The sequence below is a fragment of the Glossina fuscipes genome, unplaced genomic scaffold (assembly GCF_014805625.2).
Source record: "Glossina fuscipes isolate IAEA_lab_2018 unplaced genomic scaffold, Yale_Gfus_2 0, whole genome shotgun sequence".
Taxonomy (NCBI): domain Eukaryota; kingdom Metazoa; phylum Arthropoda; class Insecta; order Diptera; family Glossinidae; genus Glossina; species Glossina fuscipes.
The window spans coordinates 35,446,300-35,472,864 of NW_023998414.1; the positions used below are offsets into that span (position 1 = coordinate 35,446,300).

The 26,565-nt window shown below is 31.8% G+C and overlaps 4 protein-coding genes across 11 annotated transcripts; 2 read left to right on the forward strand and 2 right to left on the reverse strand.

The window, feature by feature from the left end:
• Window positions 1-455: 455 nt before the first annotated feature.
• On the reverse strand, window positions 456-8,478 carry LOC119644626 (autophagy protein 5). Its single transcript, XM_038044254.1, has 6 exons — window positions 8,306-8,478; window positions 8,134-8,233; window positions 6,425-6,530; window positions 6,141-6,363; window positions 5,877-5,982; window positions 456-604 (listed from the first exon to the last, which is right to left on the reverse strand). The coding sequence occupies exons 1-6, from the start codon at window positions 8,459-8,461 to the stop codon at window positions 486-488; spliced, it is 810 nt and encodes a 269-aa protein (XP_037900182.1). The 5' UTR covers window positions 8,462-8,478; the 3' UTR covers window positions 456-485.
• Window positions 8,479-10,314: 1,836 nt separating this feature from the next.
• LOC119641851 (protein ABHD11) lies at window positions 10,315-14,776 on the forward strand. Of its 2 annotated transcripts, none has more exons than XM_038040734.1 (5): window positions 10,315-10,587; window positions 10,645-10,818; window positions 10,894-11,123; window positions 11,193-11,330; window positions 14,742-14,776. In XM_038040734.1, the coding sequence occupies exons 1-5, from the start codon at window positions 10,354-10,356 to the stop codon at window positions 14,758-14,760; spliced, it is 795 nt and encodes a 264-aa protein (XP_037896662.1). In that variant the 5' UTR covers window positions 10,315-10,353; the 3' UTR covers window positions 14,761-14,776. The 2 variants fall into 2 exon arrangements, with proteins under 2 accessions (XP_037896662.1, XP_037896657.1); XM_038040729.1 differs by lacking the exon at window positions 14,742-14,776 and adding an exon at window positions 11,388-11,653.
• A 33-nt stretch (window positions 14,777-14,809) lies between these two features.
• Window positions 14,810-18,976, reverse strand: LOC119635809 (protein unc-119 homolog). Its single transcript, XM_038030818.1, has 3 exons — window positions 18,337-18,976; window positions 18,091-18,263; window positions 14,810-15,966 (listed from the first exon to the last, which is right to left on the reverse strand). Exons 1-3 carry the CDS (start codon window positions 18,723-18,725, stop codon window positions 15,848-15,850), a joined length of 681 nt encoding a protein of 226 aa, XP_037886746.1. The 5' UTR covers window positions 18,726-18,976; the 3' UTR covers window positions 14,810-15,847.
• A 2,123-nt stretch (window positions 18,977-21,099) lies between these two features.
• LOC119637042 (histone-lysine N-methyltransferase SETMAR-like) lies at window positions 21,100-26,400 on the forward strand. 7 transcript variants are annotated; one of them, XM_038032829.1, is made up of 2 exons: window positions 21,100-22,842; window positions 26,209-26,400. In XM_038032829.1, exons 1-2 carry the CDS (start codon window positions 21,825-21,827, stop codon window positions 26,262-26,264), a joined length of 1,074 nt encoding a protein of 357 aa, XP_037888757.1. In that variant the 5' UTR covers window positions 21,100-21,824; the 3' UTR covers window positions 26,265-26,400. The 7 variants fall into 7 exon arrangements, 1 of the variants encoding a protein (XP_037888757.1); XR_005247211.1 differs by lacking the exon at window positions 21,100-22,842 and adding an exon at window positions 25,387-25,531; XR_005247207.1 differs by lacking the exon at window positions 21,100-22,842 and adding an exon at window positions 25,692-25,922.
• The last annotated feature ends 165 nt before the right edge of the window (window positions 26,401-26,565 follow it).

Consider the following 26,565-nt stretch of genomic DNA (forward strand, 5'->3'; position numbering starts at 1 on the left):
CATTTCAAGGTTAAATATTTAATTGCACTTTACTAACATTTCAAATATTATAATTTGCGCGTTATATAATGCGGTTATCCTCTTTCTCATTATTATTTTTCTTTTTTTTTTTTTCTTTTCCTTTATTTTATCTGCATAAGTAAATAACGAAATTGTCTACATATTTTTAAGTATTGCTGTCCGATTTTATCGTTTGCTTGATTTCTGTCTATATGTTTTTAGTTCAATTATAGCTCGATATTTCCTAATACTAAAGATTTTCTAATACATTAGATGACTGAACGCAGGGGCTTGAGCTTGGGCTTAGCCTTTATGATGTGTCATGTGGTCAATCGTTAGCGACTCCTGATATCATTGCAAATTTTATTGCAAAATTTTATTAAAATATCAAAAAAAAATTTTTAATTAACTTAACGCAAAAAACAAACAAACAAACAAACAACGTATAGCCTTCTTATTCAATATTATTATTAATTTTGTTTTTTTCACACATTTTCATAGAAAACAAGTAAATGCAAGAAATTATCCGGATAGCTTAAATGCTCGGACATCCACTGCAGTTGCGTATCACAATGAACATCTATACCATGAGTACGAAAACCAACTGAAATATGAAAAAGCAAATGAAATGAATTAAGATCTCAGCAGAAGTAATATAAGAAAAAGCAATAATTCACTTTATTGACTTAAATTTTAATTAAAACTAAATTAAAATGTACATTAAATTTATAATTGCGATTAACAGATTGCTTTCAATACAATTTTATTCGCCGCTTTCGAATTAATGAATTTAGTAAACAGCTACGTATTGTGATGGGAGCGGGATTTGGGGTGAGTTGTGGAGGAAGGGTGAGGAAAAAAAATCGTAAGCATTTCTATCCATTCGGAGATAAGACATTAAAACAAATGTACTCCGGGCTCCGAGAATGCCTAGTTGTGTGTGTTCGATTTATTAAACTCTACGACAATTTACGGTAAGAGCATATTAATTTTATCGCATGCATGTATGTACACAACAGTTAGAGCGATCCACTTGAATGAGATACACTTCTTCTTATTGTATCAGTCGAACCAAAATCGATGGTCCTACAGCACCCTATACTTATCCATATACCGACTTTTCAAAAAATAGGCATGTGCTCGAAAAGGTGGTTCGGTTCGACTCAATTTCAATAGTGTTCGTCATTGAGTTAAAGCACATCAGTGCAACAAAACGTCTCAAAAATTGCGACTTGTATGTCGAACACAAGAAAATAAGATGGCATACAAGCTTAGAATATTATTCTGAACTGATCGATGTAATAAAAGATGCATCTATTGCAAGTGCCTTCTCAATGTCGCGCACATTCACACGAACTTAATATACTCTCGTATCGCAACTGATATAGATTATAAACAGGTACTCTAGACATCGACGGCATATTATAAAGACTTGGAGAAGGTACTTAAATCATAGATATTATCGAGTCTACAAGTTAATTAATAGCAATGAATATTATAGATGACCGCGATCTGGGCACAAAAACACTTAAAATACATAAGAACTTTAATTCACTAATTTATAGCAATATATTGATATAAAAAAGTCAATAAAAACAATTTAAAATTTAAGTGAAAAGAGGGCGTGGTTCACTTATGAGTATATCTACAATATTCAATAGAAATATAACTTGCCTTCAATATTGAGATATTGGTCTAACACTTGATCAAAATATTTTCCAACGCCGTCTAAAATGGCAAACTCACGCCTTTTTGGGCACAGTACCCCTTTCCATATCTATGGAATAGCTATAGGCCTACCTCATCGCATTCAGATTATCAATTATTAACCAACTTAAACCGGATGATCTCAAGGGCTTAAACACGATGTGTACAGGGAACGTATATGTGAATCAGTGTACCACAAAGCCAATGGCCACCCACCAATTTAGAGTGACCATACCGCAAATCGCATGATGGTTTAAAGCCGGAACAAAGATTTCAAGAATCCATACCGCTAGATTACGCACTCCGTCCATATTTTAGGCAGAAGTTTTTGCAATCTCTCCATGTGCATCGCACTTATTAGAAAGCCAATAAAGGAGAAAATTATTTCCATTCACTCCGAGCTGATCTCAAGGTCTTCAAAAGGGATGCCTTCGAACCCCGAACTAGAACTAGAGGGAAACGCGATAATGTGCAGCCATCTTGGTTACTCGACGATTTCGGTATTGAAACCAATGAAGGAGCTGACTGAGTAGGCCTGGGACTCGCAAAGACAATGCCAAGCTAAACGATTCATGAAATCGTCTGACAAAGTATACAAACTATTGAAACTACGAAGGTCGCGACATATGTCTCGCAATTCATTTAATATTCATGGAATTCTAGTAGTAATTGTAAACTATGACGGCCTTACACTCCGGGAGAAATGTAGGATGCAAAGCCGTTTTTAAAAGAATGAAGTTCACACTTGAAAAGTTGTACCGAAAAACATCGGCAGAGGAAAGTTTCTAAAAATCATCTTAAAGATAGCAAATGCTTTAACTGATGGGACAGTACTTTATATTGGAATAAAATGGCCAACGAGACAAGAATAACATTAATAGGTAAGAAAATTATATTCGGTCGCGATCAAATTTTTTATATGCATCACCGTTACCCATCACCTAGGAAAGACCAAAAAAGTAATCGAACTCAATTATCATGCTCTAGAATATTGAGTGAACGCGTCTGAGTTTTTTTTCTATTTTCAAAATAAAAGTTTTTATCGCATACGCGTGTGGGCGTTGTAAGCGTGTCCTCGGCAAAGTTGAAGTCACTCTCAAATTCTTTCGCAAAATCATTTTCGCTAACGGGAGAATGTTTACCAAAAATACTACGCAGTTGCACAAACATACAAATGGGCGAACAAACATATGGCAGATGCTTGGCTGCAATCCATATTTGAAATTGGCCAAGAATTTATATATTTTATGGGATTTTTGAACTATTCTTTTACGCGTTTTTTTTAGTATCGAATAGGCGTGGCCTATATTCTCAATTTTTCAGCAAATGCTACAGCATCGCCCATAAAATATGCGTTCGAATTTTTCTAGATTTATTATTATTATTATTATTATTATTATTATAAACTTAGCCAGAGAATAAATTCTAAGACTAAAGTCTTAAAGCACTAGCATCTCAGGCTTTCGGTTTTATTAAAAAATCTACCGCACTTGAGATTGAAATCCACGAACATTGAATTGCTAGTCGAGACACTTGCCTACTCAGTCACTCAGGCGGATTTTTCTAGATTTACCTGCTGCAGTTCATAAGTAATAACAAAAAAAAAAAAAAAAAAAAAAATTTTAATGTTTTTTTAAAAAATAGACAATTTCTCACCTTATGTACTACTGTAGGCCGGTCCTTCAACCAATTTCAGCCCCTTTCAATACCAACCTAAGCGCAAGAACTTCCAATGTTTTTGCCACATTTGAAGTTGGTAGCTTAATTTTTATACACGGAAGAATGTTTACAACAGACGGACTGACTTGCTTAAGTCGAATCAGAATTGGATGCTGAGCAAGAATATGCATAGTTTGTGGATTCGTTGATGCTGCTTTCTTGGGCATTGCAAACGTTTTAATAAAATGACATACACCTCGTCATTCGATGACGACGGATACACAAAGCACAATTAGATACATATATTATGTGCAAGAATTGATCTACATCTAAGGATGAAATGTGGAAGGCACTCGTAATAAGCCATTAAATCTAAAACGACTTGCAATTACTAATGACTAATGCGAACGTGTGTGTGTGTGTGTGGATATGTGTCTGCCTTATCGCATCGACTCTTGAATAGAACATTGTATTGGTAAATGCCAAAGCGTCCACACCAAAAACCTTCATTTTTTAAACAATTGATGACGACTTTTAAAATATAAATTTTTTATATGAATCAACCAACACACTCAACTCTGATGACAATTTATAGAATAACTAAGAACAATATTTAACGCATATGACTCTTTTTTTTTTAATTCTCTAAGATAGATAAATAAAATCTCCTTTCGGTTGGGTTTTTTATGCGCTGCATAAATTAAGAATTCTTTACATATCAACATAATATGTTTACTATAGGCCTGTGCATCCGGCAACGTTCATTCATTGTTACCAAAATATGTGTAAATTGTATAGAAGCGTGAAATATAAACACGAAATTACACACACACACACACACACATAATGTGCATATAATGCAGATAGTCGAAGGACCATTTTAGAGGAAAGAAAGAAATGTAGAAACAAAATGAGTCTAAACAGTTTGACTTTAGACTGAAAACGTGTAGATAACTTTGATTAGATAAGCCCGCATATAAGCGCACATAACAATTTCTAGCATTTGCTTAATGCTCTGAAAATTTGTGTTAAATAAATAGTAAAGTGTGATTTTTTCACACCTTGCGAATGATAAAAAAAAAGAAAAAAAAAAACAAGTGGGAAAACTGTCTGCAAATATCTTAAAGTAAATTAAGGCTTATCATTTCGAACCTAAAGGATCATATAATCGTTTATATAGGCAAGAGTGTGAGAATAACGCGGTAATCCTTAAATAATATCGTAGAATTTGGTACTTTTCACCTTAACCTAAGTGATGTCTCTAGGCGGCCGGCAAATAAAATATTTTCGCTTAACACCGACTACCCGATTTTCGAATGCTTAAGGTGTATAAATATCAACACAACAGATGATTGTTACGCATAACAGCCTCTATAGCTATTCTACCGCCAAGAAGATTAGTGAAAAAATGTATTTGAATCGAGAAGACTGAGGCAAAAAATTTATATATTATTGGCGAGGTTCGACGGTGAACATCTACTAAATACTATGTCAACGGAAAGGATCAAATTATAATTCCATCTCCCAGTGGACTTAATACTTAATGTTTAATTTACAGAAAATATATATATATGTGCGTTATTTCTAACATCCTTTATTGCTGAAGTGAAGAAACACAAGAAACAAATCTGTTGTTTACACACGTACATTGCGCCAAGTGTATGACGATAATTTGGTTGAAGCCGAACATTATTATTATTCTCACTTGCTTTTCTTTCGTCGGAAAAACCTTAAAGTTGATTTTACACAAATAAAAATTTCACACTTACAAAAACTTACTAGATGAACATCTGGGGAAAATCCTGATGAGGAATAACCTGCCTTTCTTTCAAAGAAGCAATAACGTAAAACATTTGTTATTGAATGAAAATACTCAATCCTGAGCACAATAGGGTGACTGAGCTCGAAGTTCTTTTGTTTCATTTTCTTTCTCTAAAACAATAAACGAAAAAACAATGAAAATGAATCTTTCGGCAAATACAATGGCGTTTATTTTTTCTTCTTTTTTTTTTTTTTGTTTTTCCTACTTTTCGTTTACTAGTATTTAGGTTTTTCCAAAATGATCATTGCTCTTACAAATGCGCTCTTACACGTACTCATATATGAAAGGTACGTATAAATTCATTTAAGAAGAGGCCGGCATCAGGTAATGCACATTGCTAACGATAAATTTGACCGAAAGAGGCTTATGTCTCACATATATTTCAATTTAACGCATTACTAAAGGTTAATTCCTTACCTTACACATTTCAATGAGCAAACTATTATGAAACAAAAAAACCAAAAAAAAAAAAAAACACATTCAAATACATAGGCCCATGGTAAGCACGTATTGGGCCATTTATAAAACCAGCAAAAAACAAAAAAAAATAAAAATTCATATAAAAATTAAAAACTATTTTGCTTATAGCACCTAACAATACCAACAATGTATACGTATGTGTGTGTAAAATGACTGCTAGATAAATTCTAATAAAATTCGTATCATTTTTGAATCTTCTCAATCTTACCCGCATTACGAACAGGCGTTGATATTTCAATCAATAAATCATGCAAAGTTTTCTTTTGACCCGTTTCCGTTAGGGGTGAAATAAGCTTTTGCATATAGGCGGAATCCTATAAAACAAAAATTTTACATATCATTCCGCGGCAAAAAGTCTATATATATATATATATATATATATATTTGTTTTTAAAAGTTTTACATACAAATTTTCAGTATTAAACTAAATATAAAACAACAACAATAACAAAACTAATCATTAGAAATCTACCTCTTCATAGAAGCGTATTGGAATGTGTTTAAATGTGTCTTGCTCTGCGCCTGGCTCCATTAATCTTCTGTTAACAGCCCAAAATTGATCGAATTTATCATTTATTAATCCAGACCATAATTGATTGTGCTCTTTTTTCTGCATAGCAGATATCACTTGACCACGATGCTTCAGGACATCAGCTTCTTTGAGGCAAGACATAAAAAATGATTCCAAAATATCTCTACAAACAAATATTCATATTATAGCTGAGAGCATAAATAGATTTGGGACTTGTTACTTACTTTGTATCAAATTTGACAAGAGAGTCTTCAGGAAATTTAGAAAAATGTATAGTAAGAGACCAAGGATGGTTATCGTCTTCCGCACGTAACAAATCATGGAGTACACCTAAAATATAAATCACCAAATAAAAACAGATCAATCGATCGTCATTTTGATACATAAAATAACGATAAAGCTTCCGACCGCTTAGCGAAATTCCGAGTCATTTCAGTTGTAAAGACCAGAAACAATTATCGCTGATCCTATGTCTATATATTCCTATCTTGTATATATATATATATATTCTTCATTCATTACATTACAGTCGACTGCTGTTAGAACTTTCAGAGTCGCGAAAAAGATAAATAAAATAAGAGGTGACGCATTTTTCCGTCCTTGGTTGATGACCATAGAAAGAGTTAAAATTTCTTGTCAGTGAATATTAATCCTAATCATCTACGCAGTACAGAAATTATTGATATCAAATTTGTTAAAAATATTTGAAAAAACTATCGAGCAACTAACCCTGGATTATGGCAATTAACAGAACGAATCTACGATTGGTGAAGAGATTCGTTCCGAAACGAATTCAACTTTCTTACTTCCAAGGACATTTTTACATGCAATTTATTGAATGAATAAATCGGATGTCTTTTGTTAACCAAGCTTTGAAACGTTTACGATGAAATACATTAAAGAAATTAAATTGCGTTTTAAGTCTTTTAAATCTTAAACACCGTACATACACCACTTCGCCAAATTCACTCGTTTTTGCAACAATACACCAAAAGTTACACATTATTTTCACGCAAGGGTATACTTTTCCTGGAAAAGAATAAAGATGGGAAAGAAATAAATTTTCATTCTCTATAGCATAGCGTGGGCGCGGCTGATATTTTCTATTTTCAAAATAAAAGCTTTTCTCGCATAGGTGTGTGGGCGTTATGGCCGTGTCCTTGAAAAAAGTTTATGTCACTTCAAAGCTCTCTTGCATATTTTTAGGCGACATCTTCATTTTCGCTAACGGGAGAATATTTACCGCGAATTATACGCAGTTACACAAACAGGCAGATGGGCAGACAAACAGATGGAAATGCTTAGCTGCTTTCCAAATTTGAAACTGCCCTAGAATTTATATACTTTATCAGGTTTTTGAAGCTTTCTTCTGCGGGCTGGTGGACTTTTTTAATTTTTCTACAGAGGCCCCAGCATCGATCATTGAATACGAGTTCAAATTTTTGTAGATTTATCTGTTATAGCTTATAAGTAATAAGCAAAAAAACAATTTTGTAGTCCTTTTAAAAAGCAGACATATCTTCACTTTACGTAGTACTGTAAATCCTTCAACCGATTTTGCCTCTTTTCAATACCAACATACGTGCGAGAACTTCCAATGTTTTTGCTAAATTTGAAGGAGGATGTTTGCAACAGAGATTACGCAGACGGCCAGACGGACATGCCTAAATCGATTCAAAATCTGATGCTAATTAAGAATATGTACGCATTGTTGCGTCTCTGAAGCTTTTTTCTGGGCGTTGCAAACATTTTGACAAAATGGATATAGCCCTCATCCTTTGGTGATGGGTATAAAAAGAAAAACCGAGAATCTTAGTAGTTAGTAGCTCATCCTACTTTTAGTACTACAAATTTACAGAAGAAACAAAAATAAATAATATAAATTCTCACAAAATTATTACTCTCTGAATGGTTATGGAGTACTTTGCCTTACCAATTGGATAATGTAGCTTCAAAGGAATGCCATTATAATCAAACCACACAACACCATCTGATTGATCATTTGCAATAAATCGACTAAAAAACTTTTTGACCTAAAATTAAATGAAACACATAAATCTATTTAAAATTTGATAAAAGCTGCTAAATTTGTTGTTTTTACCTACTTTATCTGTTACAAGAGGTAAATAACTTAATCGAGATACCATTAGATGAAAATTTTCTGGTTGTTGTAAGCCAACTATTTCATCTGGATCAGCTTGGAAACATATAGCTATTTGCCCTTCCCATATCATACGTAAAATTTCACGATCCTGAGCCATAATTGCTATGTAAAATGTTTATTATATATGTATTTATAATGCACTTTGCCTACTAATACAAAAACTTTTCACAAAATCAACTTATTCTGTTAATACAAGTGAATTGTTTTTTTATATGGATTAAAAAACCAAAATGCATTTTTAACAGATGTTTATTGAATACTGATAGGATGGTAACTCTACAGTTACAGTGATGGACAAAACTGTGCAAATATAACATATCCGCACATGAAGGCAATATATTGTTGATAATAAATAATTTGATTAAAATACTTAAATAAAACATTTTAATCAAAAATGCAAACCTATAATTTACAAAATGTAATAGTAAAAAAAATGGTGGTGATGATGGTGGTGGTTACGAATAAGCCTTGTGTTCGTAATATTCGACAAAAATAAATGCATATGAATCAATATTTAATTGATTAACTGCCCATTTATAATACTCGCAGTTATATTGATTTATATCCACCAATCTCGTTTACTTCTGAACTCAGACATTAATACAGTGATCTTTCCTGGTAATGCCTAAAGATATTTCTTTAATGCACATGTTGGTGGATTTGGATTTTTGATTTGCATAACAACGAACTGGAATAACAATTTAGAAATCCTGGCAGTTCTTACCTATGGAATTACTTATCTCTAGATAGGTTTGATATTGGCTAGAAATCTTTGCCTACTTAAGTCATAGTCTTAGTCCAATAATTATTGATAGCACGTAAGAGGACTAAAGAGTTTTCCTTATAAACAATTTGAAATTCAAATAACGTATTAAAGAACATCAAGAAATTCTGTTTATGAAATTGACTAACTATCTGCCACTTTTTATAAGCATAAAAAAATAGTGATTAATTTATAGATGAAAATTATTTTCTGTAAATATATATTTTTCAACTTTAGTGTTGTTTTTGTTTATAATTAAATTTTTTCAAAAATTTCAGAGTAGTTTCATTTGCAAACGTCCGAAGAATCAAAAGTTTCCACGAATTGAAAAGATGCAATAAAAAAAATCACGGCATACCAAATCGGAAATACAACAATAACGAATTTAAACAAAAAGTGCAAGGCATGTCCCTATAACATGATCAAACTGTAATTATTGTGGAAAGTAAACAGAAAATTTAACCAATCATGGTCACGTCTAATCTTATCTAACAATAACCTGTAATGTTATGAAGTGGTAACCGCTTTAAAAATTTCAGAAAGTGGAGTTAATCGATTTGCCAAATGAAGTATACATACGTAATGCATTAGTGAGACGATGAGAGAGAGGCTTGGGGGAAAAAGAGAGAAATAGTAAACTATATAGTTTCAAACCTTTGAAAAATTAATACACAGATTTTAAGGATTTTAATAATCAGTATAGCTAAAGTGTAGATGGCATAACCTTTAAGATAATTATTCAAGCTGCAAACCTAACACATCTTTATTTAAATTGCAATCATAAAAATGCAACAGCTACTCAGGTTGTTGCTGTAAATCTTTGACTTTGTATGGATGTTGTTGCAAAATTAAATTTTTGTTTATATTTGCCATACACGTGCTATTGTTTACAGGAAAGTGTGTTTTGCACTCTGGCATTGAATTTCATATTCTCAGCATTTTTCGTCTCTTAATTTGTAATGTGGGTATAATTGTGCTATAAATCTATTACTGTCTGTAGATGAAATAAATTAAAAATAATTTTTCAATAATTTTCAATATTGATAGTTCTAATTTTTTCTCATCTCTCAGAATAAATAAGAATCGATAATTTTAAATACAATTTTAAATTCTCGAAATCATACGATTTTTTGTCATCGCTGAAATAGTATTGTATGTATCAGCTGTTATGCAATATAGACAAATACAGCAATTCGACCCAATTCTATTTATCTAACATAACAATTATGCTTTGTAATCGCATAAAACATTTAAGTATAGGGCAACGTTTATACCCTATAAAAAACCATGTTGCAGCCTATTGTTCAAACATTCAGGCTATTGATATGTCTTATGACGTATTTGAGTCCAAAAATTCAGACAATAATTTGTCGCCGCTAATAATTATGCATGGGCTTTTCGGTTCAAAGCAAAATTGGAGAGGCGTAGGACGCGCGTTAGCATCGAAAATGAATCGAAAGGTGTTTGGAATGAAATAAAAACTAATAAAACTTCCCAATGCTTTATATGATTGTTAGGTAATTACCGTTGATGCTCGTAACCATGGTAATTCACCTCACACAGATGATCACGGCTCCAAAAGTATGGCAGCAGATATTGTTCAATTAATGCATCGATTAAACTTTCAAAAAATATCCGTTCTGGGCCATAGCATGGGAGGGAGAACTATGATGTATTTCGCACTTAAGTATGTATGTAATATTTTGCGCAATTTGAAAAATATTCTACTGAATGTCGTTCCTATTATATTTTACATTAATTTACAGCCGGAGATGGTTGATAAAGGTATAATAGCTGATATTTCTCCAATAAGTATTCCTGGCGATATTTCCATCATGAGCAAAATATTATTGGCTATGAAAAACATTAATATCCCTTCGGACGTACCGATGGCGGCGGGTCGCCAACTAGCTAACGCTCAACTTATTAAGGTTGTGCCAAGCAAAGAAACAGTAGACTTCGTTTTGTTAAATTTACGAAGATCAGACGATGGAAAGTAATGAAAGCGTATATGACTGGAAGAACGCGTAGCATATTACAAAAGTAATTCTTAATAATTTTTTAGATACTACTGGATTCATAACGTGGACGCTTTATATAATAATATGTCAGGATTTACAAAATACAGTGAAACCATTGGAGGTTTACCACCGTTTAAAGGCCCAATAATGTTTATTTGCGGGAAAAATTCTCCATACGTTGAGTATGTTATCGAATTGTTAAATTAATTAATTGAAACCTGCACGTAAAACTTTTTCAGTCCCAATCATTGGCCACAAATTCAAAATATTTTTCCAAATTCGGAAATTCATTGGCTTGATGCGGGCCATTTAGTCCATTTTGACCAGGCGGCCAAATTCATTGAATTAACAGTTAACTTCCTGAACAAATGATGCTAAAAGTACTTGATGTTTTACGAGATTTTTTATAATGTATTATACATACAAACAAATAGAATAAATGCTTCTTCTTTGTTGGTAAAGAAAGTAAAGCAACGGTGATTTTTGCCATTCCTTTTTTTTTTTGGTATCCATCATCAAAACATGTCAAAATATTTGCAACGCCCAGAACGAAGCTTCGGAGACCACACAAAGTATATATATTCTTAATCAGCATAATCCAATTATGAATCGATTTAAACATGTCCGTCTGTCTGGCTTTGTAAACATTCTCTTGGCCGTAAAAAGGAAGCTATCGAACTTAAATTTAGCAGAAACATTGGAAATTTTTGCTCGTTGGTTGGTATTGAAAGGAGATGAAATCGGTTGAAGGACATGTCCACAATACCACGTAAACTGAGAACACCTTTAGTTCTGAGAAGCATTTAAGTATTGGTTTTTCGGCTCATTACTCATAAACTACAGCTGAAAAATGTACATAAATTTGATCGCATATTCTATGGGCGAATGAAATTTAAATCTTTTTTTTCAATAGCTTTACAAAGCGCATAAAAAAATTTCAAAGTGAAGTACAGTAATCCACCCTATAACACGATAGATTAGTTCCGCGTTGTAGGAAAATGCGTTTTACGAGAACGCTCTTATGATCCTGAGTCATGAACGAAATATGTGGGTTTTATTAAAATCAAACTAAGCTAAGAATATTTTCAATGAAAAACTTATACATATGTACTTAAAAATCAGTTAATTTCAAATAAATTACATAATTCCAAAAATAGTTTTATTACATATTTATTCGCGAAATTGATTATAAACTGTACAAATCATTATAAATTTCACGGCACAAATATATAACGTGTACAATATCTGCACGTTATACGAGGCACATGAAATCGCGTAATATGAAAACGTGTTATAAGAGTACCGTGTTATAGGGGCGATTATTGTATACACATTCTTAACCAGTTTCAAATTTGGAATGCATCTAAACATGTTTCTCTGCTCAATCATATAGTGCCTATGGTGAGGTGGCTCAAAATTTTCAGAGGACACGCCTATGCGACAAAAAATTTTTTCCTAAAGGATGAAAATTTAGTTCTTTTACTTTTTTACTTTTTTGCCGTCTTTAGGATAACAAAAGATTCGATCACGACCGAATATAATTTTCTTACATGTGTTTTTTGTTCTCTTGAGCTCCAATTATAAGGTAATTGCATCTAAAAGTGAAACTGGCTTTGCACTTACGGTCCATTTTACCGTTTATGATTTTCGTGACTTAACAATCTTGGTGTATAGCAAAATGGATATTGAAGACTATTTTTATGACTATTGCTCTAGAATATCTTATGTTTCACACGAAGATGCAAAGGCTGTGTGTGATAAGAAAACATATTGTTTTCTGTTATGATTAGTGAGCAGGTCAAAACGCCCGAATACACCCGTCAATATAGAAAATTAATTAAGGGCCCCCGGTTTGCGCTTCAGTTATTGCGTTTGAAAATCTGGAGATTAGATAAAAATAAGAAAAACATATTTGATTTAACCTAAAAAAAGCTTGTAAGGCATTCGCGATCAATATAAAAATTTCACTTGTTCAACAACTCTGAAGGCTAACACAAAAATGTCTAATATCAGATCGATAAATCTAAATTTGGACAATGATTTTCTAAACATACGGACCCCTGTCGAATCGTAATAATTTCTTTAACCATTAACGTTGCACATAATACAATCGAATCGGATTCATTTCCTGCATCGTTTCAAGTTTATCGCTCCATATATCCGTCGTGTGTTCAACTTGCGGGTCCCAAATTTTTTCGGATATTTTGATAAAATATGGTACATTGACGTGTTTCAAACTCAAGGACCAAAGCTATTGAAAATGATTCTAATCGGACCGCTTCCCATAAAACGTCTTATCTTGAAAATCTGTTAATCTCGATAATTGTTTTAAACGAGTTGGTGTCGAATATTCAATGATGCACCGTGCCCCACTACAATGTCTCTACTTATTTCTAAATGACTTTCTGTAATGATTACATTTTCGGGGTCTGATATGATCGTGTCTTACGTTGTTGTACCTCCCATTCGTCTTATTAAAGAAATAATCGACTGGCTATCTTTGTTCAAACTGTTTTGACGTTTTCAATTCCCTTCATTGAGGCTTCCAAAACAGCCGTTCCTCTACAATTTGCGCTTCTATGCAACCCAGCGGCACTTCTTCTTAACGTCTGCGAATAATTTTCAATTCCGATTATTTATTTAACTACAATTTTTTTCGATGGCTGGCATAAATAATAATCAGAATACAAATGTACATATATATATTAATCTTTTTCAAGGTTTTTGCTTATTGGAGAGGAAGGTCCAGTACATATTATTTTGATGATAATTCTTGAGACAGCTTATTACGTTTTTGAATCTCTTGCACAGCAATTCACAAGCAAGTTTTTGACCAGATCCATGTGCTTCTGTCGAACCACCTTCACATTTTTTTCTTGGATACTGCCTTACATAATTTGAGTTGAATAACTGATACGCTAACGTTTTTTTTGGCCCCAGGACAAAAGCTATTGAAAACAATTCGGATCGGGTCACTTTTTCGACCATTCGCCGTAAAAAGCCCTATTTTGGTAGGTCGTTATACGAAAAAAATTGCGTAATTTTTGACATTCTAAATTGGTAGCGGAAAACTTTGGAACGAATGGTGGGACAATTTTTGAAATCAAATGATAAAAAGGCCCAATTTTTCAATGCTTCTTGATGAAGGTTCGTTCACAATAATGTTTTGACATAATAATTAACCTAACCGATTTTGGTTTAGATCAATCGTTAAAATATTGGCATCTATTCGCAGTTTATAGTCCGCGTTTGCGCAAGAAAACAAGTTAAAAAAAAAAAAATCGCAGATTTGAATACGAAACCTTCTTTTCAAAAATTTAATGTAGCGAAAATAAAAAAATTTTTCATCAAAATAGATCGATTAATTTCTCGTTCAATTAATGATTTAATGATGATTTAAGTGCAAAGAAATGATTATAGGGTGAAATTGATAACCAATTAATTACATATTTGATGAACATCTTTATTGTTTCAATGTTAAGTAATTTGCATGCACATAAACATAACAAGAATTATTTTATTTAATTAATTTATTTTTTTTTAATTTTATTTTCATTATATTGACGATTTATTTATTGAAATCATTGAATAAGGCTGCTGAAGATATTTTGATAAAACTGTCTAAAGCGCGCGGAATAAAATTCAAAAATACATTTTGTTGCAGTTATTCTCTTTCTTGTTTTTTCTTTTTTTTTTCTTTTGTGTATATGTTTATAAAAAAAGAAGGCCAAGTTAACAAAAAGCATTGTCGCTTGGAATGCGGGCCATCCATCGCCTATGATTATCGACCATTATTTAGATTGTGTGTTTTGTTGTTGTATATTATTTAAGAAAACGTATATTCTAATAAAAAATAAAAAAAAAATAAATAAAAAATAGCTACATTCGAGTTAAGCCGAATATTTCGATACCCACCCACCACTTCTGTTCATTGCTTTAAACTTGTAGAAAATTATTGTTTGCAAAATCTATTTGAAAATTATTATATTATTGATTTTCCTTATCGCCAGACAATATATATGTAATGTTTCATTCAAATTCAAATGTATAAGAAGAAGAGTTTGGTAATCATTGAGTGTTTTGGTTACAGTTTTTAATAAATACGATTTATCAATTCTTTATTATTTGCAAATTAAATTATTTGTAATTTTTTTTTTAGTCTTTTTCCAGACCGTGTGGGTGCAAATGTAAACCGATATCGTTTATTTTCAATGCCACTTATCCGGACTTAATATAAGATTTTGATTTTTATGAATATTGTTTTTAATCCAAAAATTCACTCGTATCAAGACTATGAGATCTTCGCACAGTATATCTAAATATTATACGGAATGACATGCGGATACGGATACGTATACGTATACGGATACGGATACCCTTCTTGGTGGTAGGTATGAAAAAGGACTTACGATCATTCTCTAAATCAAATTTTTAAATTGTGACGAAAATGCAAAGCGTTTCGGTGCTATGGCATAGTAGATAGGGAAACGATATTTCACCATATTTCACCATTTGAATATGCCTCTTATTGCAAGTTATAATAGGGTACAAAAACGTTTCCTTTTTACCGATTTTCCGCAATATCCTTTTTTAATGTTCGTTAATTGAATACCAGTTTCCTTCATTGTAGATACCAACTGAACAAACATAAAGATTAAAGTGTACAGCTACACGATAATTTAAGATACTTGACAGTTGATTATATAGCCATTCCACCATCGTAAGCATAATCTGCCTTATTATGCATCACCAAACGATTGTCGACAAAGTAAAAGCTATCCGATCGCGTTTCAAAAGGATTCGATATCATCTCAGCAACTGCAACAAACGTAAATAAATTATAAATTGCATTAACGTATGACTATGCAAAATATATCATATTCATAGGAATATCAATGCATCGTACATAACCTTTTATGATGATTTCTAATTTTACGTAAATTCTTATTGAGTCGATATAATGACAAGTAAGCGAATTGTAGAGTCTTTGATTATTCGCCACCCGTACGCACAATACGTAAAAATTGGTATTGTTTGGAGTCACAATTTTTACATGTTCTTATGAACACATTCTTATTTTATCTAATTAGCAAAAATCTTTTGGCTATTGTAGCTATATCACGCTATCCATGTCGAACAATCAACGAATGTCGAATTGGATAAAGCTTTTTCTTTTCAAAATCTTATGTTGATCGAGAGGTGTATTTCTGAATATTACCAACGGATGATTGATCTGCTATACCCTATGTCCCTTGTTTACTTAATAGAATATAAAACATATTTAGCGTAGAGTGAACATCCACCATCCACCATTAGCGTATTTGTAATATACATTGTCGTACATCGTAATAATATATATATTTTTTGGTCAAATTTTTATGTATTAGGTTGAATCATAATTAACTTCCGTTTTTTTTATCAGGGCATTTATTTTGTTTTCATTGAATAACAAAATTATATTAATTTCAACCTTTGTTGATTGGCGTGAATTTTGCTCCAATATTGTCTTTAAAAGGTTGTCGTCAAAGTCGGAAGGACGCCCCGCTTTTTAAGGTCATATCTCTAGAATGGAGAGGAATTTTACAAACCAATTTCATTTAAAACATAAACAAAAATGCGTTTGAAAGAAGGGCGCGCGCGGACTTTCCCGTTGATGCAGCATATAATGTACCTTCTGTACATAGACTATCCAAATAAAAAGAATTACTTTCGAACGAAAATTTAATATATATAAGCAACTGTCCACATTTACGAGTTAAACTGTTGATCTGTCCACCTAAGCCGCCGTAGCCTTGAAATATCTATAAACACGATTGATTTTTGATAGCATAGGCTTAAATATAAGCTCTATTTTTATACCCACTACCGAAGTATTGCGATATATTCACTTCATCAAAGAAGAAGGATGGTTCATAGACACCAGAAAGTATATATATATATATATATATATATATATATTCTTGTTTAGCAGGAAAACGTCAATTGAATTAAGTATGCCCGTCTGCCCATTTTTCTGCTTGTGCAAAGTCAGTGGAAAACATTCTGCTGATCGCAAAACTGAAGATATCGGCTATGAATTTGCAATAAACATCGGAAGTTCTTGCACGAAGATTTGGGTTTGAAAAAGGACCAATTCAATCAAATGGCGCAGCTCAACGTAAAGCAAGGACACTTTTACGTTCAAAAGCAAAAGAATGTGTATTTTTCCCATTATTAGTAATAACGTGCAGCAATTAATATTACAATTTATTTAATATATTTATTTGCAAAAGGCATCGACATAATTACCAGCCGTATTAGACTCTTTTGGAAAGAATGAAAGAAAGTAAAAGAATTGAAAATAAATTTTCTTTCTTTCTCTTTCTATGAAAAAACTTAATTCAACGCTATGGATCACTCAACCGTAAACGGGAAGGGCCAGAAATTCTTCTTCTTCGATATCACTGGTAATTGCAGGACAGCCATTTCGACTAATATGCGATCAGATTTTTCCTACTATATGACGAACTTTTTCTTGTTAGATCCATTTCTAGCGATTCCAATTCGTCTAAGCCATCCCTACTACGAGTTTGACATTAGGGTTAGGATCACGATACACGACAAACCTAATCTCACCGCTATAGCTAGGAAAAAATGACGTCTAAAATATTAAATATTTCTTTACATTTTAATGAACGATTTGTTTATAACAGATTTAGACTCGTTACAATATTCTGTTGCACCTTTTGTAATAAAATAGGGCAAAAGAATATTGTAGTATATATATATATATACCTATAATATATATAGTAATGTAGAAGTTTTCTAGATAAACTTTCAAAATACATACTTCGATTAATTAATCATGAACTTTAATAGCACTCCCAGATTTTAGGAATTGTAGGGTCAACTGTTCAAGTCAACAAATTTTAAACACAAATTTTGTGCGTGTTCTTTACTTACCAAGATCAGAAGGAAGATTGGGAAATTCATAGATATGCTCACAGCTGTTTTTTGAATATGGAATGCAATATCCAAACTCGAAGTCAAAAGTCTTTAAAAGTCGATCCCGAAAGAAATGACGTTCGATCATTCGAAAATTATTAACTGGTTGACTTCCAACTGTAAATTCAACCCTATATATAAAAAAATCAAATTTCCAATTTAGCATTAAGTCTTATCGTTCTAAGGATAAAGCATCGATATTACGTTGCACCAACTGTTTTTAGGTTTAGGAACGCCGGTGTAAACTGATAACGTACGTATCTTCCAGCATTTGGATCGGCAGTATCCTCCAACGATAATTCCTCAGTGGCAGCCATTAAAGTGTCTATGGTACCTTCAACAAATTGTTCGCTCGGTGGCTTCGCAATTTCAAACAGAACGGCACCGCTTTCCAAGTCGCGTATCTTAAAACGAGTGAAATCAATTTCATATACATTTGCACTGGGCGAACATAAGTAATCTTCGGTAATTGTATTTAATCGTAGTACATCCTCTGGCGTTATAGTGCACAAATCAACAGACTTTTCATTGTTGACCGAACTTGAACTATTGCCCGATTGAAGAGAATTTAATTGTTTTCCAATTACATTCATTATCTCAAATATATGACCTAATTCTCTAATTGGTACCTATATTCACGATGTGTTTTTATTTTAAATAAAAGCACAACTTTGTTCTCTAAAATTCACTTCTTACTTAGAATCCACGGATGATATATTTAACTTTTAATGCGAGTTAGTTTTCACAAATTCATTTGTTTTTTTTTTTTTTCTGATAATAAAACAGAAACGCAAAGCTGTCATAATTTTATGCGTTTACAAACCACTCGAGTATCAGAGTTGCTAATGCTATCTATTTATTTCTTTCTTTGGGTATCGTACGAAAACTAGGAAATTTCAAGTTTCCATTGAATGATAATATATAAATTGGGGACTTTTGCCGACTTTTGCAAATTAGCATAGAGTACTGCGTTTTTTCTGTAAATAGCATAGAGTATTACGTTTTTTCTGTAACTAGCAGAATATTTAGCTATTGTTCTGTTTAATTTGATAATAAAAAAAACTTATGGCGGTCTACTTTTAGGCTAACTTTTACAATTCAGGAAAAAGAATCGCAAACAATCAGGAAACCATTAAAAAGAATAACAATTTCTTTTATATATATTAATAAAGTATTTTAAATGTATAATAAAGCTATTATATAAATGAAGCTATTTATTTTATTCATATTTAAATATAAATTATATAAATTAATATACAACAACAGGAAAGAAGTTTGATCTTCTAGTATGAAAGTTATCGTGATTGGGTATGACTGTTGTTGCAACGGCCTACTTATTGTTGCATACATATGCGTTAAATATTCTGAGATGCAATTATATGGTGAAATGCTTATACTTTTTTATATTTTATATGTATGTCTTTTATTTCATAATGACTCTATGATTAAGAAAAATTCTTTAGGACAAGTTTTGGTAGCACTATAAGAATAAGAGTCTATTCGCAAGAGGATGTAAAAAACCCTACAAGGACACATGGTAGAAAAAAAATTTCACACATGGAATGAATGTTCAAAATAGAGAAATGAAACGATAATGAATCGTTTTTTTTTTTTTAACCATCATAAACAATAATTCCATATATTGCAGAATTTACAAAACGTATATATTGATAAATTTTGTTTACTTACATATATGTATATATCTGTATAATATATATATGAATATATACTACAAAAAGAAAAATTGTTTTAAAAAATATCCTCAACAAAAAATCGCCGCAAGGTAGCATCTCAAATTTCTTAGTTTTTCGACATACTATACATATCTGATATATTTCTCTCTATATATCCCATTGAAATTTCCAAATAGAAAATGTTTTGTCGCAAGAACTTCTTTACAAGGTAAAGAAATATTTCCGATGTATAACTAGCCCAAAAAGTTGTTTTGTTGTTTAGAGGGATAATAAACGGAAAAATTCGTCGAATCAATGGAATTTTATGAGTTATGACGCGTCGATAAGACCTCCGAAAGAAAGCTAAACATTTTAAAATCATTTTGAGGTTTAAGTATATTCCCGCTCGAAAACTAATAAACCACCCAATTTTTTTTCTTATTAATTGATGGTATATTGCCCTTTTAATCATGTACTTATCGAAAATAAGGCTTATTCTTTATAAATTATTATTTATTTATTATAAATAAATTTATAATTATAAATTTTTAAGAGCAGCAAGACTATTTTTGTTAACATTGTAAGGTGTTAACAAAACACGCTATCTTGTAGTATGAAAGTTATCGTTAAATGCAAATAGGTTCAGAATCGCTATTAGGGTTTTCTATAAATCTGAATATGAATCCTTTTTTCGAGTCACTCTATATCTGATATGTTACTTGTGCCTGAGCAGAATTCATAGTCATATTAATGCAAAACTCTTCTTTAATCTTAATTGATCTTAATTAATAACTGATTGAATTGTGTTAATTAATTAATAATTAGTTATTGATTAATAACCTTTAACTTAACATGTAATAGGCGGGGAAAAAATATAAAACAAGAATATTGAAAGTACTGGGTTGACAACTTCACGTACGCTTTCAGTTTTTTACTTCATTACATATTTTAGCTTTTGAAAAAGAGTTGTATATCCATAATGTATTAAGAAGTTTCTTATTTTTACGTCTGTAAACATGCGTAAGCATGCACACGCACACGGATAATAATATAATAGAAGGATTATTGCGCAAAAAGTTATTTTTGCAATGTCCAATTACGACTACATTTGCGGCTCAAGTGCACAATTACTTTAAAAACAATTGATTCCTAATTATTAAATTTTCGCTAATGAAGGCAAGTCTACGAAACTTTTCGATATAGAATTGGATTTTAATAAATCGTAAATATTTGAAAAAATATTGTGATAAACTTATTTACATTTTATGGCAACTATAAAAAACAATGAATGATGAAAGAACTGATTAGGGAAAATATGTTCGAGTCTTTTCCTTACTCTTATTTTCTACCTCTTATGGAGTCTTCGAGTTGAGTTTTCAGCTGCTCAATTCCGTGCATAAACCCATTTGAAGATATAGAATAATTTATCATTTCATTTGTAAAGCTTACAAACATGCATCTATAAGAGAGCTGACGGTCGCGCTTACATTTCCAAATCTGGGGGTGAAGTCAGTTTATGAATTCTATGAATTTTATAGCTGTAGTGTATAAAATAAAATAAATGTTACACATTTATAAATTAATTCCTTCTGCAGCCTCATTGTGTTTAATCCAACATAAAATCTTGGGCGATTAGGCCACGTTGGTCTATTGTGAAAACATTGCCCAGAATACCAAAGTAGATATCAAGTTGTTTGTTCTCATTGATGACAATTAAAATTTAAACCTAAAAATAAGTCAGTTTATAAGAAAGGTTTGAAAGGTTTTCATTCTAATTATCTTTTATTCCTGATTTTCGAGTATATTGTCATTTTAAAATGTCAATCATTGGTTTGATCAAATATTAACAATAATATCCAAATCGTGCGCATTGTATCTTTTATATCGAATCGATTTTTTTTGCGATTGTTGGTAGCATTGTAACGTACGTGATCTGAATGCACAGGCAGTTCCGACGCTTAGTCTGTTTTTGATAAGTGAATGAATCGGACATACTTATAGCGATTTTTGTGAGGGGAAATGTCATCGCAAAGAATTTGTCTAAAGTTTTGCGTTAAAAGTGGAATTAAGTGCAGCGAAGCAGTGAAAATGTTAAGAAAGGCTTTTGGTGACGCGGCCATGTCACAACCCCGAGCATATGAATGGTACAAACGCTTCCAGGAAGGTCGACAAGATGTCGAAGATGACGCAAGGCGTGGACGTCCTAGCACGTCTATTACTGATGACAATATAGCGAAAATTAAAGACATCATACTTTGTAATGGCCGAGTCACGATTAGAGAAGCCGCTCAAGAAACAGGAATTTCATATGGATCTTGCGAAGCTATTTTTACTAACGTTTTGAATATGAAACGTGTAATAGTAAAATATGTCCCAAAACTGCTAGATTTTCAGCAAAAACACTATCGCTTAGCTTTCGCTGAACAAATGCTTGCTGAGGTCTCTGGCGACCCGCATGTGCTCAAACGTGTTATAACTGGCGATGAAATGTGGTTATATGCCTACGACATTGAAACGAAACATTCTGAAGAGCCAAGACCGAAAAGAGCTCGTAAAGTCCGTTTGAATGTGAAGGTGTTGATGATCGCTTTTTTCGATTACAATGGCTTAGTACACTGCGAGTTTTTGCTACCTAATGATATAAAAAACAAGCGTTACTACCTTGAAGTTTTAAGAAATTTACTTGAGGCAATTCGGCAAAAACGCCCCGATCTTCGGACAGATAGCGCCTGGATCCTGCATCATGATAGTGCACGGATACATATCGCCTTGTTTATCGAACGCTTCTTAGCGGAACATAAAATCGTTGTGATGCCGCAACCACTTCATTCCCCAGACTTGGCTCCCTGCGACTTTTTCCTATTCCCCAAGGTCAAAAGTATACTTAAAGGGCAACATTTTTCGTCCATAGATAAAGTAAAAGCAAAATTGCATACCGAGCTTAAAAAGATACCCAAGGACGCATTCTGTCAATGCTTTGCAGACTGGCAGCAGCGTTGGCGGAAATGTGTTATATCAAAGGGCGGTTACTTTGAAGGTAATGAAATAAATATGGAAGATTAAATTGATTTGAAAGAAAGCAAAAATTATTGGACAGTTTTTGATCAGGCCACGTACAGCATGATTTATGCTATAATTATTTTAAAAAAAATTTTCCGTGAACCATGTCATATTTATCATTAGATCTTCCCGCCCTTCTCGTCCATCATTCACGTCAAATTAATTTTTCTTAAAAATAAAAAAAAGTTTTCCTTCAATTCCGATTAATGTAAGTCCTAAAACTTAATTCGGTCGATTTGCTAACACGAAAGTATTTTCTTTTCAATCAAGCTGCGATTCTCATAATCATCTACATTTTATTACTTAGTTCTTAAGATTAAAAGTTTGGAATTAATTAACGCATTTGAGAAATAAATATACACTTTAGGAATAGAATTTTTCGATTATTTTAATAATGAATTTTCAGTCAAATAATTTTTGGAAAGTATATAAAGTGACAGATAATATATATGTGCTTTGAAATTTTAATAAGCAACTTGATCAATTCGAAGGAAATCAAGAAATTAAGTAAAGTAAATTAAGAAATATTACTTCAAACCGGGAAAGTGTATTCCTTACGTAGTATGCAGTTTGAAAAACAAAGATTAAAATAGTCTTGAATGAATTCGCAAATCTCTAAATACGTTTAAATGCATAATATAAGAAAAGTGAAAAGTAAAATTCTGTTATTATGGCTAACAGATGACTAATAAAAAAAAATTTATTATAAAAAATAAGAACAAAAATCCAGTTATGTAAAAGAGAAAGGTTGCTGGTTGACCATCAAAGCAACGAGACAAAATCCTGTATTTCACTGTACACATTATTATGTACATTATGTACACACACACACACACACAAACGCTTATTATATATATATATTTTATATATATATATATATATATATATATATGCGCTTGTATATAGGGCGAGCCGAAAACAACTAAAGAAGCAGAACAACAAAAGATACATAAATATATTTTTCGTCTCTTTTCGGTTAACAACACACAACACGAAATATGAGAAAAAGGCGCGCAAAGTACAGTCACACATTAAAAGAGAAAATGTTTTATTTTTTTTCTTCCAACAATAAATAATGCACCGATGTAATTTTTGGAAAATACTATGCCAACAACTATATTTAAATTGCATGCATATGATGATGTTTTCGCTGTTTGATTTATATAAAAGTGCAAAATGTTTAGCATGTAAAAATTTTCACTTAAAAAATTTATTTAATAGTAATTTAAGAAAAAAATCGTCCGTGCTTAATGCAACTGTGAACCTGCTCACAGCGTAGCATTTGTCAAATTAAGTGAAAAATCTGAAATTTGCAAATAAAGAAAACTTGTCGTTTTATTGTTTTTGTATTCCTGGGTGGTTGAAGTAGTACAGATTCAGTGTTTTTTGTACAGATTACATGCATGTATATGTACTTTCTCTGGAAGAACATTATGGTCGGCAGTTTGATGATGAAAAATTTATTAAAGAGCGCACTATATTGCGTGAGAAATATGTCTATATATATGTCTATATATATATACATGAACACATAAATATATACATAGCTATATACAAATATTTTCCACATGGCATTTTTTGAAATATTCTCTCATATAATGTAAACGTTTAAGAATTAAGGAGAAAAGTGAATGAGTTTTGAAGAGGAGACAGAGGAAGGGGCAATTTGTAAAGCTATTATATACATATGATAAAATTGAATTAATTGAAAACGAAAAAAATAACAAGTAATACTAACATGTTCTGACGTATATAAGGCTAGAGAAAGACAAAATCCATAAAAGAAAGAGAGGAAGAGAGAAAGGGATATGTAAAAGTGAGAAGCAATATATGTATTCTTTTTTCATTATTAAAACGACCGACAACTATCATTTATTAGTTTGCAGGGCTGCCATAAGATTTTATTACTCTAATGTAACTTAAGGATCTTTATTATTTAAATAAGTAAATTATTTTTCAAATTATTTAGCACTTCTTGCAAAAATTTTCAGTACTATTCAATTAAGAAATCAAAGCTAGTATGTTGTGCGATAAATATTTTTTTAGAATTTTCCATTAAAATAATTCAACAGCATTTTTTGTTATCATTAAAAGAAAATATATTTAAATCTCCTGAAAAATGTAACAATTTGCACCAAAGCAAACACAAAGATTGATAGTTTCGGACATCGAAAAATTGTGATGGAAATAATTTTGTTATATTTTAAGTTGGATTTGCCTTTTCTTAATGCTGACAAACTAATATAAATGTACACAAATACAAATGCAAATATCCACACAGAAGTGTCGTAACGAGTGAATAAAGCGCTGTTTTTGTGCATTGTACATATGAACCGTCAACTTTAAGAGTAAAATTTTTATTCGTTTGCGATTTAAATAGTGCTTAAAGATCCAATTGGGTTATTAAAGCTGGCAACCTTTTTTTTTAAAATTATATGTATAAATGGAGAGAATAAAAGAAGCACCGCAATCTCTTTTTCTCTTGTTGAACTTTTTTGCTCCTTATCTCTTTTTTTTTTAGTCAGGCATATACACTCACATACACAAATGTATACGCAACACATATGAAGTTCTTTGTAAAGGCAAGCTAAGCCAGCGAAGGCATAAGGCAGCTCAATTCAATTCAATAGCGTTTGTAAAGGCAATTGCCATAGCATTCGTTGTTGGTACGTACAACACAGTGTATTTTGTTAATATAGCAGCTACGGCATAGCATTATAATATACAGTGAGCTAAAACAAGAAGAAGAACAAGTATAAAAAAAAAGAAATAAAACAACAAAAACATTCATTTTCCCAATTGAATCAGCGTAACTTTAAGGCAAGGCAAACCATCAGCTTTACAACGTCGACAACTACAACAACAAGAAATACAAGAAGAACAGCACAAACAAATACAAAAATATTCACACTCAGTTTAGTGCTACATATATAGATTAAAGCATTGTAGTACTGTACTGTGTATGGAAGCATTATATTCAAGCGAACACATTTATCCATCCATTTAGTTTGCGAGTCTATTGAGTGTACGCGTTTCTTTTTGAACACTCATCATATTGTGTGTGATTTGTTTTTCTTTTATATATATGGAAGAAGAGTGGGCACATGTAGTGTGATTATATTCTTTGCATATGTCATTATAATTATTGTTTAACAATTTTCTTTTTCTATATGATTATTGCTTGTGGTGTTTTTCCTAATATTTGATTATTATTATTATTATTATAGGTTTTTTTTTCACATTTTTTTTCATTTTTTCTAAAATATATTCTTGTTGTTGTTTTTGTGTTGTGATAATATATGCACATATATGCAAATACATCTATGTTTGGCTATTTTTATAGTGTTTAAGACCATTAAAAGGAAAAGAAAGGCAACAGCATTTTACGCGCCTAAATGATAATAAAAAGAAGAAAATGTTAAAGAAATATTAAAAGTGAAAAAAAAAAACGGAAAATATAACTGCTCTTATTGTTTTCAAGCGATAGCAAAAAAATAAAAATAGTATTCATTTCCGTTAGAAAAAAAAAAAAAAACGTAAACAACTATTAACGATATTTCGTTTATGGAAAGTTTGACAGCAATTCCCTAGACCTTTAAATCGGTGTGACGTACGCCAAGAGAGAGCGAGCTGTGCTGACCACATCACACCGCTACCAAACGTGTATACAACAATCAATCCCTTCAACAGTGAAGATCGT

Excerpts from the sequence above, each read along its gene's own strand:
- LOC119644626 (XM_038044254.1), bottom strand. The coding sequence starts at position 8,461 with ATGGCTCAGGATCGTGAAATTTTACGTATGATATGGGAAGGGCAAATA. Across the intron at positions 8,234-8,305 it reads TACCTCTTGTAACAGATAAA|GTCAAAAAGTTTTTTAGTCG; the intron begins GTAGGTAAAAAC and ends ATTTAATTTTAG. Across the intron at positions 5,983-6,140 it reads CAATACGCTTCTATGAAGAG|GATTCCGCCTATATGCAAAA; the intron begins GTAGATTTCTAA and ends TTTGTTTTATAG.
- LOC119641851 (XM_038040729.1), top strand. The coding sequence starts at position 10,354 with ATGCTTTGTAATCGCATAAAACATTTAAGTATAGGGCAACGTTTATAC. Across the intron at positions 10,588-10,644 it reads CATCGAAAATGAATCGAAAG|GTAATTACCGTTGATGCTCG; the intron begins GTGTTTGGAATG and ends TATGATTGTTAG. Across the intron at positions 11,124-11,192 it reads CGAAGATCAGACGATGGAAA|ATACTACTGGATTCATAACG; the intron begins GTAATGAAAGCG and ends ATAATTTTTTAG.
- LOC119635809 (XM_038030818.1), bottom strand. The coding sequence starts at position 18,725 with ATGAATGTAATTGGAAAACAATTAAATTCTCTTCAATCGGGCAATAGT. Across the intron at positions 18,264-18,336 it reads CTAAAAACAGTTGGTGCAAC|GGTTGAATTTACAGTTGGAA; the intron begins GTAATATCGATG and ends TTTTATATATAG. Across the intron at positions 15,967-18,090 it reads CAATCTTCCTTCTGATCTTG|TTGCTGAGATGATATCGAAT; the intron begins GTAAGTAAAGAA and ends CGTTTGTTGCAG.
- LOC119637042 (XM_038032829.1), top strand. The coding sequence starts at position 21,825 with ATGTCATCGCAAAGAATTTGTCTAAAGTTTTGCGTTAAAAGTGGAATT. Across the intron at positions 22,843-26,208 it reads AAAGGGCGGTTACTTTGAAG|TGTTTAAGACCATTAAAAGG; the intron begins GTAATGAAATAA and ends CTATTTTTATAG.